This window comes from Bubalus bubalis, chromosome 6, assembly GCF_019923935.1.
Source record: "Bubalus bubalis isolate 160015118507 breed Murrah chromosome 6, NDDB_SH_1, whole genome shotgun sequence".
NCBI lineage: Eukaryota > Metazoa > Chordata > Mammalia > Artiodactyla > Bovidae > Bubalus > Bubalus bubalis.
Window position 1 is genome coordinate 34,883,166 of NC_059162.1, and position 13,490 is coordinate 34,896,655.

General features: G+C 42.8%; 1 protein-coding gene across 3 annotated transcripts; it reads left to right on the forward strand.

The window, feature by feature from the left end:
- Nucleotides 1-611: 611 nt before the first annotated feature.
- On the forward strand, nucleotides 612-11,382 carry HENMT1 (HEN methyltransferase 1). Of its 3 annotated transcripts, none has more exons than XM_006075923.3 (8): nucleotides 612-743; nucleotides 1,541-1,609; nucleotides 4,132-4,260; nucleotides 6,377-6,489; nucleotides 7,630-7,764; nucleotides 9,401-9,580; nucleotides 10,128-10,302; nucleotides 10,814-11,382. In XM_006075923.3, exons 2-8 carry the CDS (start codon nucleotides 1,604-1,606, stop codon nucleotides 11,207-11,209), a joined length of 1,134 nt encoding a protein of 377 aa, XP_006075985.2. In that variant the 5' UTR covers nucleotides 612-743; nucleotides 1,541-1,603; the 3' UTR covers nucleotides 11,210-11,382. The 3 variants fall into 3 exon arrangements, with proteins under 3 accessions (XP_006075985.2, XP_006075986.2, XP_025143972.2); XM_006075924.3 differs by having other exon boundaries at nucleotides 625-743; nucleotides 1,519-1,609; XM_025288187.2 differs by having other exon boundaries at nucleotides 625-743; nucleotides 1,519-1,609; nucleotides 4,132-4,179.
- The last annotated feature ends 2,108 nt before the right edge of the window (nucleotides 11,383-13,490 follow it).

The following is a 13,490-nucleotide window of genomic DNA, read 5'->3' on the forward strand; positions in this document are numbered from 1 at the left end:
TGGAGGTTTGCGGACTAAGGTGTCAAGGCTTTTCTGAGTTCAGATGTTACCCACAGAGCTTTTAGGCAGCCCACGGTCCCCTTTAAGGTCCGTGTGGATTGTTCTAGGGATGGGAGTGTTAGCCGATTCGGACGCGAGAGGCTGCTCGGCTCGCGCTCAGCCCGGTCGCTCCTCTTGGCACCTTCCATTGGCCGGGACCGTTTTCGGCTCTTTGCCGCGCACGGGGGGAGCCACGAAGCCAACAGCCGTCGGAGCCCGGCGTCCTGCTCGCGGCCCCGGACACGCCGAGCGAGGTGCCGCCTCGGGCCAACAGTCGCGGATCCTGGCCGGCTGGGGCGGGTCGCAGCTGCTCGCGAAGGGGGGACGTGGCAGGGACCGTGGTCCCCCCGCCAATGTGCGGATGGAGACTTAAGACATGGCTCTGGGAAATGAGCCACAGAGGCCGTTAAAAGACACAAACCCCATGTCTTGGAGCCAAGAGCCTAGAGGAAAGGAGCTGAATCCGGAGCTCGGCTCCGGACACCTCGGGCGGAGGAGTAGGGAGTCCCCGGGGCTGTGCCCGCGGCGCAAGTGTGGGCGGAGCAGGTGTGGCGGGGGGCGGGTAAAATCACGTGGTTGAGACCGCGCGTGCGCCAGTGTCTAGGGCCGGGCCCGGAGATAAATGCGGCCGCCGCTTTGAGGCATCCGCTCTTCTCCGCAATGTCCGCTGGTTGGCCGCGCGCGGAGGTGCTTCTTACAGAAAGGTAATAGTTGCATCCATTCATGCTGTCTTGAGCTCTCTTGAGGAGGGTTTCCCAGTTAACGATTTAGAGAATAACTCAAGTTAGGAGATCGATGTGTCTACATTTTAGACTGAGTTCTAGTTGATAGAGGCAGATGTGCAATAGAGAACTAAAAATGTAAAATTCAAGGCCAGTAGTGAATTGTATATGTGCTGGAGCGTATATGCTTTCCTTGTGTCTCAGCTGGTAAAGAATCCGCCTGCAATGCGGGAGACCTTGGTTCAATCCCTGGGTTGGGAAGATCCCCTGGAGAAGGGAAAGGCTACCCACTCCAGTATTCTGGCCTGGAGAATTCCATGGACTGTAGTCCATCGGGTGGGTGGCAGAGAGTCGGATACGACTGAGTAACTTTCACTTAGGACACTTTTCTCTTTAAAAATTACATTTTGACCACGTGTGAAAGAGTGGCTGAAAGCAATTTGAGTGACGTTGAGGGCTTTAATGAAATAGTCACAACTGATAGAATTGTTAGTTTTAATCAAACTGATAGTAAAAGGAAAGAATGGGTGTTATTGCGTGTGTTTGGTGGAGCGGAAGGTTACTTAGGCAGCCGTACTTTCTTTGCTATTGTCTGAAGCTGTGCTTTCTGGATACATTCTTTGGGTTAAATGATACTTTAATGTGGATTAAACGTAAAGAGAAGGGAGAAACCTCGCTCTCTTCCTTCCCAATGATCTAGGCAGCGGCTACTAAGCCCAGCTTTTCCTCTACAAAAACTGATACCCTGTATTTACAGCCTGGTCATTGCTGATTCCTAGGGGTTGAAGGAGACAGCTGCACTTTTGTTTCAACGAAACTTGAAAACAGTGGCGGAAGACAACATGGAGGTGAGGCTTCCCCTCGTGCCCTGCTGTGTGACTCTGGAGTCATCCCCGTGATGCACTGTGGGGTACATTCCTCCCTCGCCAACCCTGGGATGTAGGTTCTAGGACACCGCGTGCACACTAAAATTCGCGGATGCCCACGTCCTTTTTGTAAAATGGTTGTAATTCACGTGGTTATTGAGTACTTAGGATGTGGCTTTAACAACTGAAGAATGGAACTGTAGTAGACTTTAAAATTAATTAAAAATATTTCATTATTGGAAAAAATGGAAATATGTTTGGAATAACTTGGGTATGTGAATCTTTTTAAAGGTACCTTTTTTTGACATTCAAATACAGATAAGGCATTTCTGATTTTATCTTGAAATATTTCAGATATATTAGTTAATTATACCTTAAAACTATTAAAGATAGGCTATGAGAAGGTTGCATATTTGCATATTTTTTGAACAGCAATGCTCTAGTGCATTTTGGATTCCTTTATAAGACTATACACAAGTCAAGAAGCAATAGTTAGAACTGGACATGGAACAACTGATTGGTTCAAAATTGAGAAAGGAGTATGACAAGACTGTATATTGTTATACCTTGCTTATTTAAGTTCTATACAGAGTACATCAGGTGAAATACCTGCCTGGATAAATCAGAAGCTGGAATCAAGATCAGTGGGAGAAATATCAACAGTCTCAGATATACAGATGATACCACTCTAATGGCAGAGAGAGAAGAGGAACTAAAGATCCTCTTGATGAGGGTGAAAGAGGGGAGTGAAAAAGTTGGCTTGAAACTCAACATTCAAAAAACTGTGATCATGGCATCTGGTCCCATCACTTCATGGCAAATAGAAGGGGAAAGAGTGGAAGCAGTGACAGAATTTTATTTTCTTGGGCTCCAAAATTACTGCAGATGGTGACTGCAGCCATAAAACTAAAAGATGCTTGCTTCTTGGAAGAAAAGCTATGACAAACCTAGACAGCATATTAAAAAGCAGAGACATCACTTTGCTGACAAAGGTCCGAATAGTCAAAGCTACGTTTTTTCCAGTAGTCATGTACAGATGTGAGAGTTGGATCAGAAAGAAGGCCAAATACCAAAGAACTGAGGCTTTTGAATTGTGGTGCTGCAGAAGACTCTTGAGAATCCCTTGACCTGTCAGGAGATCAGAGCAGTCAATCCCAAAGGAAATCAGTCCTGAATATTCATTGGAAGGACTAATGCTGAAGCTGAAACTCCAATACTTTGGCCACCTGATAGAGCCGACTCATTGAAAAAGACCCTGTTGTTGGGAAAGATTGAAGGCAAGATCGAAGGCAAAAGAAGAAAGGTGCAGCAGAGGATAAGATGGTCAGAAAACATCACTGACTCAGTGGATATGATTTTGAATTTGAGCAAACTCTAGGAGTTAATGAAGGACAGGGAGCCTGACATGCTATAGTCCATGGGATTGCAAAGAGTCAGACATGACTTAGTGACTAAAAAACACCAACAATAATTTAGGAACAACAGTAACAGTAGTTATGGATTAATCATGACATTATTTTGTACTGGGAGTCATGTCAAGGAAATTTTGACATTTGTAATAGGAAAACTACTTAGGACTATTGCAATAAGAGCATTGCTTTAGGGGAGAGATGTGGGGGCCAACTCTATGTAATAGACACCTGGGGATATATAGCATGTGAGCAGAGTAAGGGAATCAGTGGATGGAAAAGAGAGGAGAACCCTATCAAGGGTATGGGGTTTTTGCTAAACCTGTTTGATAGGATTCTGAAGGTGGGCCAGTGTGATCACATATTGAGGTGGCGGATGAAGTGTGTGATCAGATATCAAGTGTGGGTGACTTAGCAGGATACCTGCTAAAACTGTGGTAGGCCAGCCAAAGACAGGACAGGGTTCAGGAACGTGTAGTCAAAAGAGGGCACAGTCTAACTTCAGTTTGGTTAAGGAGAGTCTTTGTCAGTTACAGACAGTTTCTAGCCTCCTGACCACCTGGACCCCAGGGCTTCCCTGGTGTTTCAGTGATAAAGAATCTGCCTGCCAATGCAGGATACACAGGTTCAATCACTAGGTCCGAAAGATTGCCTGGAGAAAGAAGTGGCAACCTACTCCAGTATTCTTGCCTGAAGAATTCCATGGACAGAGGAGCCTGGTGGGCTAGAGTTGGACACAACTTAGCATATATGCACTAGCTGGACCCCAGGCCTTACAGTTAAGTGTGGCTAGGAGACTTATGATTGTTTTATTAAATGAATTCATAAGTAATTTTCCCTTCAACTGACCCTGAGTTATAGGGGGCATTAAAGTCAGATGATAATTTAAAAGACATGAAAGGAGGCTTAAATGAAATGAAGTGTGGAGGAAGTACAGTGCCACCTAATCTTAGGATTTGAGGTGATTCAAGGGCCTGTGTATTCTATGAAGTGGTTGGGGGAAATAAAACTTTTCTCTTATTTAATTCCTGAAGTCATACATGATTAGAACACTTACCTTTTTTGTTGTTGTTGTTGTTATTTATAAACTTTCAGTGCAATAGTGTGGTTGATGGAAACGTTGAAGAAGTTCCCAGCAAGAAGGTAATTAAATTTAATCCTCCATTATACAAACAACGTTACCAATTCGTTAAAAATTTAGTGGAGCAACATCAACCCAAGAAGGTAGGTATTTCTCTTTCCAGATAATGCCTTCTGTAATGCTTTGTCAAATAAAAATATCTTAATAAGGACCTAGCGAGTAAGCAGAGGCTATACAAAAGGACTTTTGCAAGGAGGGAAAGGGTTTGCAATAGGGAGAGCATCTGTCTTCATGGGCAAAAAGGAATTTTCTTTTATAGAGAGGAGGGTGAGGAGAAGTAGGATAAAAGAGTGGTGTAATTGGATAGTGGAAGGTGTGAACCTTGAAACCAGCCTATTACCTGGGAGCAGTCCTTGGCTAAATGTAGTCCAATGTTCAGGGGCCTGGAGGGAGGAGAGAATCTGGGGACAAGTAGTCAAGGTAATCATTCTAAGCAAAGAATGGGAACACTAGGCAACATCTGTGAGTGTGGGCAAGATGGTACCTTCTGAAAACTCTTTGTGGAAATACAAAGCATGGGGGATAGGAGCACAGAGCTCAGGTAAAATTCAACATTGCAAGTTTCAGATGTGAAGGAGATCTTGACATTTTACCACTGGATGTGATCTTCATGTGGTTCACATTTCTAGAGCATTTAGTCCGCACATCAGGTAGACAAGGCTTGTGGACAGAGATACTGTGGTTCTTTTTAACTAGATAATAATGGTGGGGGAAGGCAAGGAGCACTTGGCATCCATCCGCTTTCCCTTTGTAGCAGAGGTATGTGATTAGTGCTGGCACTGGATTCTCTCTTGGTAACACTTCCCTTCTGTGCCAGTTCTTTTTTTTTAAAAATATTTGATTTATAGATTTGGCTGTGCCAGGTCTTAGTTGTGGCATATTGGATTGAGTTCTCTGATCAGGTACCGAATCCGGGTTCCCTGCATTTGGGAGTGTGGAGTCTTAGTCACTGGACCACCAGGGAAGTCCAGTGTTTGGATTTCATAGGACCAGGGAAACTGGCTAGCCCAGTGAACATCTGAAGTCTGTAGGGCTAGTTACAGGCTAAAGGATGGTCAACTTCTTAAGAAAATGGTAGCTTCTTTCATGAATTAAATTAACCTCTACAGACTTCTCTCTGCTAGGTGGTTTACAGTTAGTGATAGGGCTCGTATATATTTAGTATAGTTTCGGCTCCATTCTTTCTTTATACTATTATATAATATATAGTATACTATTTAAAAATTAGTGCAGCTCAGTGCTTCTGTGATATGCTTTCTGTAGTTAAGATTTTCCTTTTTCATTTCTGTGTTCCCCTTCTCCCACCATTCCATAAATGTGCCTGCCTCAACGAGGAAAATTAGTGAATAACCATGGGTGCAACTCAGGTAGTATATCTTTTTGGGTGTAGGTGCTTTTAAGTGTTTGTCATGAGTTATCTTCATTTGCCCTTTTCATAAAGTAGAGTTCAGAAGTATATAGATAACTCTCTGTGGTTAATGAAGACTATTGTGTGATTAAGAAAGTCAGATATAATAAAAATCTTAAGAATTATGTGAATATAAATTAAGGGGACTAGATTAACAGATTAGACCGTATCCTAGTCCGTTTGGTCAGTATCCTTTTTTACATCTTGAAGCTTCTCAGAGGCACAGACCCCTCTTGGAACACTTGCCTATCATAGGTGCTGTTCCTATGCCAGGCTCCTAGGGTTTACCTTGAAAACGGAATTAGTTTATTTATTTCTAATTATTTAGTTTTGCTTGTGCTGGGTCTTCACATCTGTGCGGGCTTCTCATTGGGGTGGCTTCTCTTGTTGCAGAACACAGGCTCTGTAGTGCAGGTTTAGTAGTTGTGGTGCATGGGCTTAGTTGCCCTGCGGCATGTGGAATCTTCCCAGACCAGGGATCAAATCTGTGTCCCCTGCATTGGCAGGCAGATTCTTAACCACTGGACCACCAGGGAAGTCCATGAATCAGTTTATTGTCCAAACACTGTAGTAGGTCTTGGGAAGTTAACAGGACCTATTTTTCCCCCTAGGTTTTCAATGTATCAGGTTAGTTTCCTTTTTATTTTTCTACCAAAAAGATATGTAATTTTTCTATCAAAAAGATATTATGTAATTTTACTGATACCCAGCTCTTTCTGGAAAAAAAATGCTTGATCATATGTGATTTCTGGCTATAATGTCTTTGAAATAACATTCTTTCTCTTCTGCAGGTTGCAGACTTGGGGTGTGGTGATGTTTGCCTCTTAGCGATCTTAAAATACCAAAAGTGCATTGAAGAGCTTGTTGGAGTAGATATCAATGAGGGGAGACTTAAGTGGAATGGGTAATACTGAATTCTCTAAAATAAGTATGCATTAATCTAAAACTAGTGGCACTATTAATTATAGTTAGATGAAGTATTTTTTTTTCTTGGCCATGCCATACAATTATGGGATCTTAGTTTTCCGCCGGGAGAAGGCAATGGCACCCCACTCCAGTACTCTTGCCTGGAAAATCCCATGGACGGAGGAGCCTGGTAGGCTGCAGTCCATGGGGTCGCTGGGAGTCGGACACGACTGAGCGACTTCACTTTCACTTTTCACTCTCATGCATTGGAGAAGGAAATGGCAACCCACTCCAGTGTTCTTGCCTGGAGAATCCCAGGGACGGGGGAGCCTGGTGGGCTGCCGTCTATGGGGTCGCACAGAGTTGGACACGACTGAAGCGATTTAGCAGCAGCAGCAGTTTCCCGCCCAGGGATTGAATCCAAGCCCTTGGCAGTGAAAGTTTGGAGTCCTAACCAATGGATTGCCAGGGAATTCCCAGATGAAGCATTTACTTACACCAGCTCTATACAACTTGTTTAAAAGAAGGCACTATGAGAGCTGCAGGCTCACCAAATAATGCCTTTACCATGACACTAATTGGTTCTATGTTGTGAATAATATCTAGAAGTTCTGTTTACCTATGTAGAAAGTATAGCCTCAATTCAGTAATTAAGGCCATCAAAGCACTGCAAATTCAGTTTCAAATGGCAAAGTCCAATGCTGAACACCAAGATAACATAGCAGAGGATTTAAATTGCCACAGCACTGGGGCAGAGGCCCAAGGCCTCCTTCAGTTTGAATGAGTTGCTTGCTCATATATGACTTCTACAGTTCCTTTTAAGAATGTTTTTCTTATAAAGAACAAAAAATTGAAAAATCACTGATCCAGAATGAGGAGAGAGAACCATAAGTATTAATAATGAGAGCAATATCAAATATAAAAATCTTGTTCTCTTCGGCCATTTAATGCCTCATGAGAGAGGAAGTTACCCTAGGACCTTGTGCTTAATACAGCAATTCATGGAAATGGGCTATGTCAGCCTTAACCAGTGTAGGCAAGAGATAATTTATCAGAGGGTCAGAGTTTCTGTAGCTGGTAAGATATTCTAAATAGATTATATGTGTTCAAGTGTTTCTTCTGCAATAATTCTTTGCAGGTCAAGGCTGTCCCCATGTGTAGGGGATCATCTGGATCCCCGAGAGCTGGATTTAGTGATTACCTTGTATCATGGCTCTGTTTTAGAGAAAGACTGTCGTTTGCTCGGATTTGACTTGGCAGCATGTATTGAATTGTAAGTATGAAACTGGTTCTTACTATATACATTCATTTGAAAAATGTGAATTAATCAGTCTCAGTAAAGTTAGTATCCTAAATATTTGTCATAATCTGAGTTATTTGTGGAGAAAATTGCTTGTCAGTTGGGACTGGGTTTTCACTGGCTTTTTCCAGCTTTTTGTTTGGAGGTGATTTCAAGTTTATAGGTTAAGATAGAAAATGTATATAGTACCACGAACACCCATCTCCTTTATCCTGATTCACAGGTGAACATTTTCCGTGTTTTCTTTATCTTATGTATATGTGCTCTCTTGTTGTTTCCCTCAGTCTCCCTTTGCCTTCACACATTGTTTTTTCTGAACCATGTAAGTGTAGGTTTTACTCTTTGCCCCTAATAAATTCAGTATTCAACAGCCAGTTCCCTTTGTGTTATTGGTGGTGCCTCATGGCTTGCAGGATTTTAGTTTCCTGACCAGGGACTGAACCCAGGCAATAGGAGTGCAAGCACCGAGTCCTAACCACTGGACCACCAGGCAGTTCCATGGTTCTCTTTATTTTTAATAGGAGTATTTTTCCGTTTTGGCTCTTAATGATTAGATTCCTGGAATACAGTAGAGCTCTGTATTTGGTCCTCAGGTCGTTCCATCTGGAGGCACTAATGTGTGTTTGTCCCTGGGGAGGTTAATTTTGCTCTCTCCAGTCAAGGTGTGTTTGTGCTTGCTTAGCTGTATAATTACTGCCTTCCAGCCCCAAATGAGCAACGTGGAGACTGCACACCATGCACGTATCTTGTTACTCATCCATATTTCCCCCCTAAACTTGCCTATATTATATGGTGGTAAATGTTTTTTGTGGTTTCAGCAGTTCTCTGTATTTACTAGTCAGGAGCCCTCCCACCTCAGTTAACCATCATCAGTGTGAACTCATGAATTCCTGTGTTGTTTTTTTTTAATGGATTGTGACTTACTTTATTTTGTTACTCAGATCTTCCCATGATTGGTCAACAGCAGTGGAGGGATCCTTTCAAGCTGGCATCTGTGTCCTTGTGATATGTCTGGTTTTTGTTTTTTTGAGCACTTACTTCCTGTTATAACAAGATGTACCAGACTGGTTGTCTACCTTTCCTTCCTCATCTGCCATTTCTGGTTCCCTTTAATGGGAAATGGTATTCACAAACCAAAATATGTCTCTAAATGACCTTTAATAATAGTTAAGTATCTTATTCTAGGGTCAGTTTGCCTACTATTGTGCCCAGATTTCCAGTGTTTAGTAACGTGTTCTCTAGAGCAGTGTTTTTATTTCTTTTGTATTTCCTATTGCCTGGCACACAGTAGGTGCCTAATGCTTGAAATGACTGACGGAGAACATTAGAACATTGGTTGAAGAGCAAGGTGCAGTGATCAGTGTCATCTATGTGTAGCCTGGGTCTGAATGTCATTTTTAAGATTGAATATTCCATTGTATATATCAGTTTGCTTATGCATCATTTGTTTATTTTTAATTGCCTTTTGGCTATTGTGAAAAACATCAAACCATGTTTCTCTTATCTGGTCTGAGAGGTCCATGGTTAGACATTGTTGTGCTAAATCAGTTAGGGAGCTACTTGCAAGTGAAGCTGGGTTTCATTATATCTTTCTCACTGACCACTTCAGAATAGAACATTTTGATTCAGAAGATCTGGCGAAGTTTCCTGAAGTTGTCTTTGGGTACATGTGTCCAGCCATGATTGTCATCAGCACACCAAACTCTGAATTCAATTCCCTGTTTCCATGTGCAGTCTTTAGAGATTCAGATCACAAATTTGAGTGGAGCAGAATGCAGTTTCAGACCTGGTGAGTTCTTAAGTGTCTTTTTTGTGTGTGACTACACTGGAGTTTTAAACCATATGAAATCTTAGTATCTACGGTTACCATAATAAGTTATTTCTTACTTTACTCCAATAAAATTGATTCCCAGAATGCAACTTGGCATATAATCATTAAGGAACTACCATATTTGGGCATTTATTTTCTCTGTCGAGTGTCGAAAGTGTGTGTGGGCACTGCTACCTTTCATGTGAAGGTATCAGGAGTTATCTCCCAGAATGGCGTGACAGATGGTCATGTTCTGGCAAGACTGCAAACCCAAATAGGAGCTGGGTTATAGCCCTTCTGGTTTCCTTGTCCCTGCACGCTGTTCCATATTCTTATGGTTACTGGGAAACTGACACTGTCATTGCCTTAATGCTCTTTGCAGAAATAAGCAAACCCAGTGATATGGCCTCATGTGATGTTGTAGGAATTGCAGTTTATTTTAACTTGTAATTTTTATGTTCTGTCCCAACTAGAAATGGTTGTTTTAGTTTAGAAAATCATCTTTTCTCTTTGTTTTGACTTTTAGGGCTTTAGATGTGGCCAGTCGCTACAATTACTCGGTGGAGTTTACTGGTGTGGGGGAACCACCCACAGGAGCTGAGGATGTTGGCTATTGTACCCAGATAGGGGTCTTCCGGAAAAAAGCAGAAGCAGCTGAACTGGCTGTTTTGGAGCATCATGGTGAACATGTTTATCAAGTTGTGAGTGTTCTTTGTATTCTCAGAGCAAGTTCATTTACTGGGATGGTGAGATGAGTCCCCACTAGAGAGAAGTGTGAATGACATTCTTTTGAGGAGAATCCCATGCCCCATGATCTCCCAAAGCATGTTACAGGATGATCTGCTGGTGTCTTGGAAATACTTCTCCAGCAAATGTGCACTCCACCCCCATCTTTGTAGTCTGTTAGGAAAGAGGAAAAACAGCAGCAGTTTCTGTGTAGCTTGATTTAGGACATGACTTGAAATTGAGTCTTGAAGCTTGTCAGACCCATTTTGTTTGAGGAGATGTGTATGGTAAAGAATATGTTGAAGAATGTGTCTATATGCCAGGAATTTTTGACCCTCATAACTGGGACATTCACAATAGGTAAGGTTTGACATGTTCATATGCTTAATTATATATACAGTTAATTCTAATGTGCTAAAAAGTTACTGGTGGTTTTGAAAATTTTTCTTCTATTCCATATCTTTTTTTTTTTTTTTGCTCCTTCAGGTTTATACAACCTCATACCCAAGTTTACAGCAAATAAATTACCGTAGACGTGTGGTGATTTATCTAGTGTACCGAGAAGTGAGCAGATTGAAACAGAAATACCAAGTGAGTTTGAGACAGCATGAGTTGGAGCCTGGCAACCAGACAGGAAAATTCACCTCAGACCTTCCAGTTCCAGCACTCACTGAAGATGACAAAGCCATGGAGATAGCTCCCCAACCTTTCTGCATTGAAGATAAGTTGTACGTACCCCTGCAAAGAATCATTGCTTATCCCAGGCTGGGGCACTTATGCGGTAATGTAGAGAAGCTGCGAGAGTTCCTTGGTGACGTGATTGAACTGAACTGTGATGGTTCTGCGGTGAAGGTTGACTTGAACGATTGTAGTGACTTTTGAGCCATCCTTACGTCCTGAAATTCAGGATCTTCGCAATAATTGGGCTCATTTAGAATTTAAACATTGTGCAGTCATAATTGAGGTAGCTTTTCATTTTAAAATCACCTAACTTTTATGGCTTTTGGTGTGTGTGTGTTGAATGTTGATATTAAAGAGTTTTAAAGAAAACTGAATTATCTAGTAGTGTTTAAAACCTTTTTCCAGGGGGTAGAGTAGCTTTAAAATCTCTCCCTCCTTTGGGCTTAATTCTAACCTGTGATACTTAGCCTAAAACACGTATACAACAGGCATGCAGGCATTTGAGAGAACAAAACCTCAACAGTCAAAATATTTGCCCATGGTTTTTGAGTTTCGCTCTCTGGAGCTTACTGGCTGGAGTTGGGGTGGTAGTAGCAGTAGGAGAAAGAGAAATATAGTTTCTTGTATTGGGCTTCCCTGGTGGCTCAGATGGTCAAGAATCTGCCTGCAATGCAGGGAACCCAGGTTTGACTCCTGAGTTGGGAAGATCCCCTGGAGAGGGGAATGGCTACCCACTCTAGTATCTTTGCCTGGAGAATTCCCTGGACAGAGGAGTCTGGCGGGATGTAGTCCATGGGGTCACAAAATCGGACATGCACGTAATAAGAAAAAACGTTGTCTAAATGAGACATTTTTTCCTAAAGCATGGCAGTGCAGAGGTTAGCCAACCAAGAGACTGCTGTACCACACACGGACCCCTATGCAAGCGTATGTCCATCTTGCCATTCCACTGTACTTCATGTGCACCCTGGGGACAGAGGTGGTTGTTTGAGTTTTAGCTACCACTTGGCAAGTTCCAAACCAGTGAAAAAGAAAAGGGAAGGGACAGAGGGCATGTGCCAGCTGTCTGGTAAGGTTTTTTGCACTGCTCCTGATTCTTGGCCAGATGGTCAGGCCTTACAGCAAGGGATGCTGGGAAGTGGAGCCTTTTATTTTGGGATGCCATGTGCCCATGTTGTAGGCTTCTGCCAAGGAACTAGGGGGACAAAGGACATTGTGGCAACCTGCCACAGCTGGAATGTCCTGAAACAAGCTGTGGCTAGGCAGACTGGGTACCTGGGAAGGGCTTCCTTGGGGAGGAGGGGGAAGGCTGTAATTCTCAAGCTGAGTTTAGAAGGGCTAATAATTAAGTAGATGGAAAATGGATATGGTGGGGGATGGTGAGTAAAAAAAAGGGATTCTGGGAGAGAACAGTATTAATCAGACTGTTCTATCAGATCCCCTCTGTGTCCTTAACACTGATTTTACTCCTAGAGGCATGCAATCTAGACTTTTGTACCCCAACCCTGCCCAAAGGGCCCTCTGTCCTCACCTTTCTAGGCGTATGCAGCTTTCTACCGTTTCCTTCTCATTGCTCTTCTGTTAGAGCCAAGATCTTCTAGCCAAGACTCCAAAAATCTACTTTGCTCAGGCTTAATCACCTCCCAGAAGTGTTTAAATGCCCATGACTACTGTGGGTGATGTTCCCCGTGGCTCCCTCACTTCTCTGTGGCTCCTGTACCTGCCGCCTTCTTGATTTGTCTTTACCTCCCTATCTTGATACAAGCCTTTATTTGCATGTTGAATGGTTCTAAGTTGGGGGTCAGCAAATGCTCCTCTGGGGATAGAGTAACTTTCAGTGTTGCAATGTGCAACTGCATGAGCTGACTGGAAAAGTGAACACAATAATTCTACCTGTCTTTCTGAGACGAAATAATTAAATGTCTGATTTAAAGAAAACAGCACTGGCAACCCTACTCGTATCTGTATACATGATGAGTTGCATGGTACCTCACCAGGTTCTAAGTGTGATACCCATGGAGTGTGGGTACCTGCTGAGATGCAGTATAGTCTCCCCCAGCCACTCCTCTGTTATTCTTGCCTCCTGCTCGCTTTACAGTCATGCCCAAGGGCAGCCCTCAGCTCACTGGAAACCAGCTCCCCAGGGTGCAGTGCTGGAAGGCCTGTGGCTTTTCCTGACTTCAAGGATAATTTGCTAGGTGGTTTCTGAGAAGTGATATAATCGTATTTGAAATTTCACAATCATGTCTTGCTCCCTCCCCTTCCGATTTGTGGGCTGCATATTAGTAGGCAATTTGGTGAAGTGTTTTACATAATTTAAAAATCTTTTCATTGATGGAATTTAAAGTAAACTTCATACAATTTTTTTTTTTTTGGCTATGCTGCATAGCTTGTGGGATCTTGGTTCCCTGACCAGGAATAGAACCTAGGACCTCAGCAGTGAGAGCACAGAGCTCTAACCACTGGACCACTAGGGTATTCC

What these genes read in the sequence shown, in the direction of transcription:
- HENMT1 (XM_006075923.3), top strand. An exon ending in AGCAACATCAACCCAAGAAG is followed by an intron (nt 4,261 to 6,376) that starts GTAGGTATTTCT and finishes TCTCTTCTGCAG; the next exon opens with GTTGCAGACTTGGGGTGTGG. An exon ending in TTGGCAGCATGTATTGAATT is followed by an intron (nt 7,765 to 9,400) that starts GTAAGTATGAAA and finishes TGACCACTTCAG; the next exon opens with AATAGAACATTTTGATTCAG.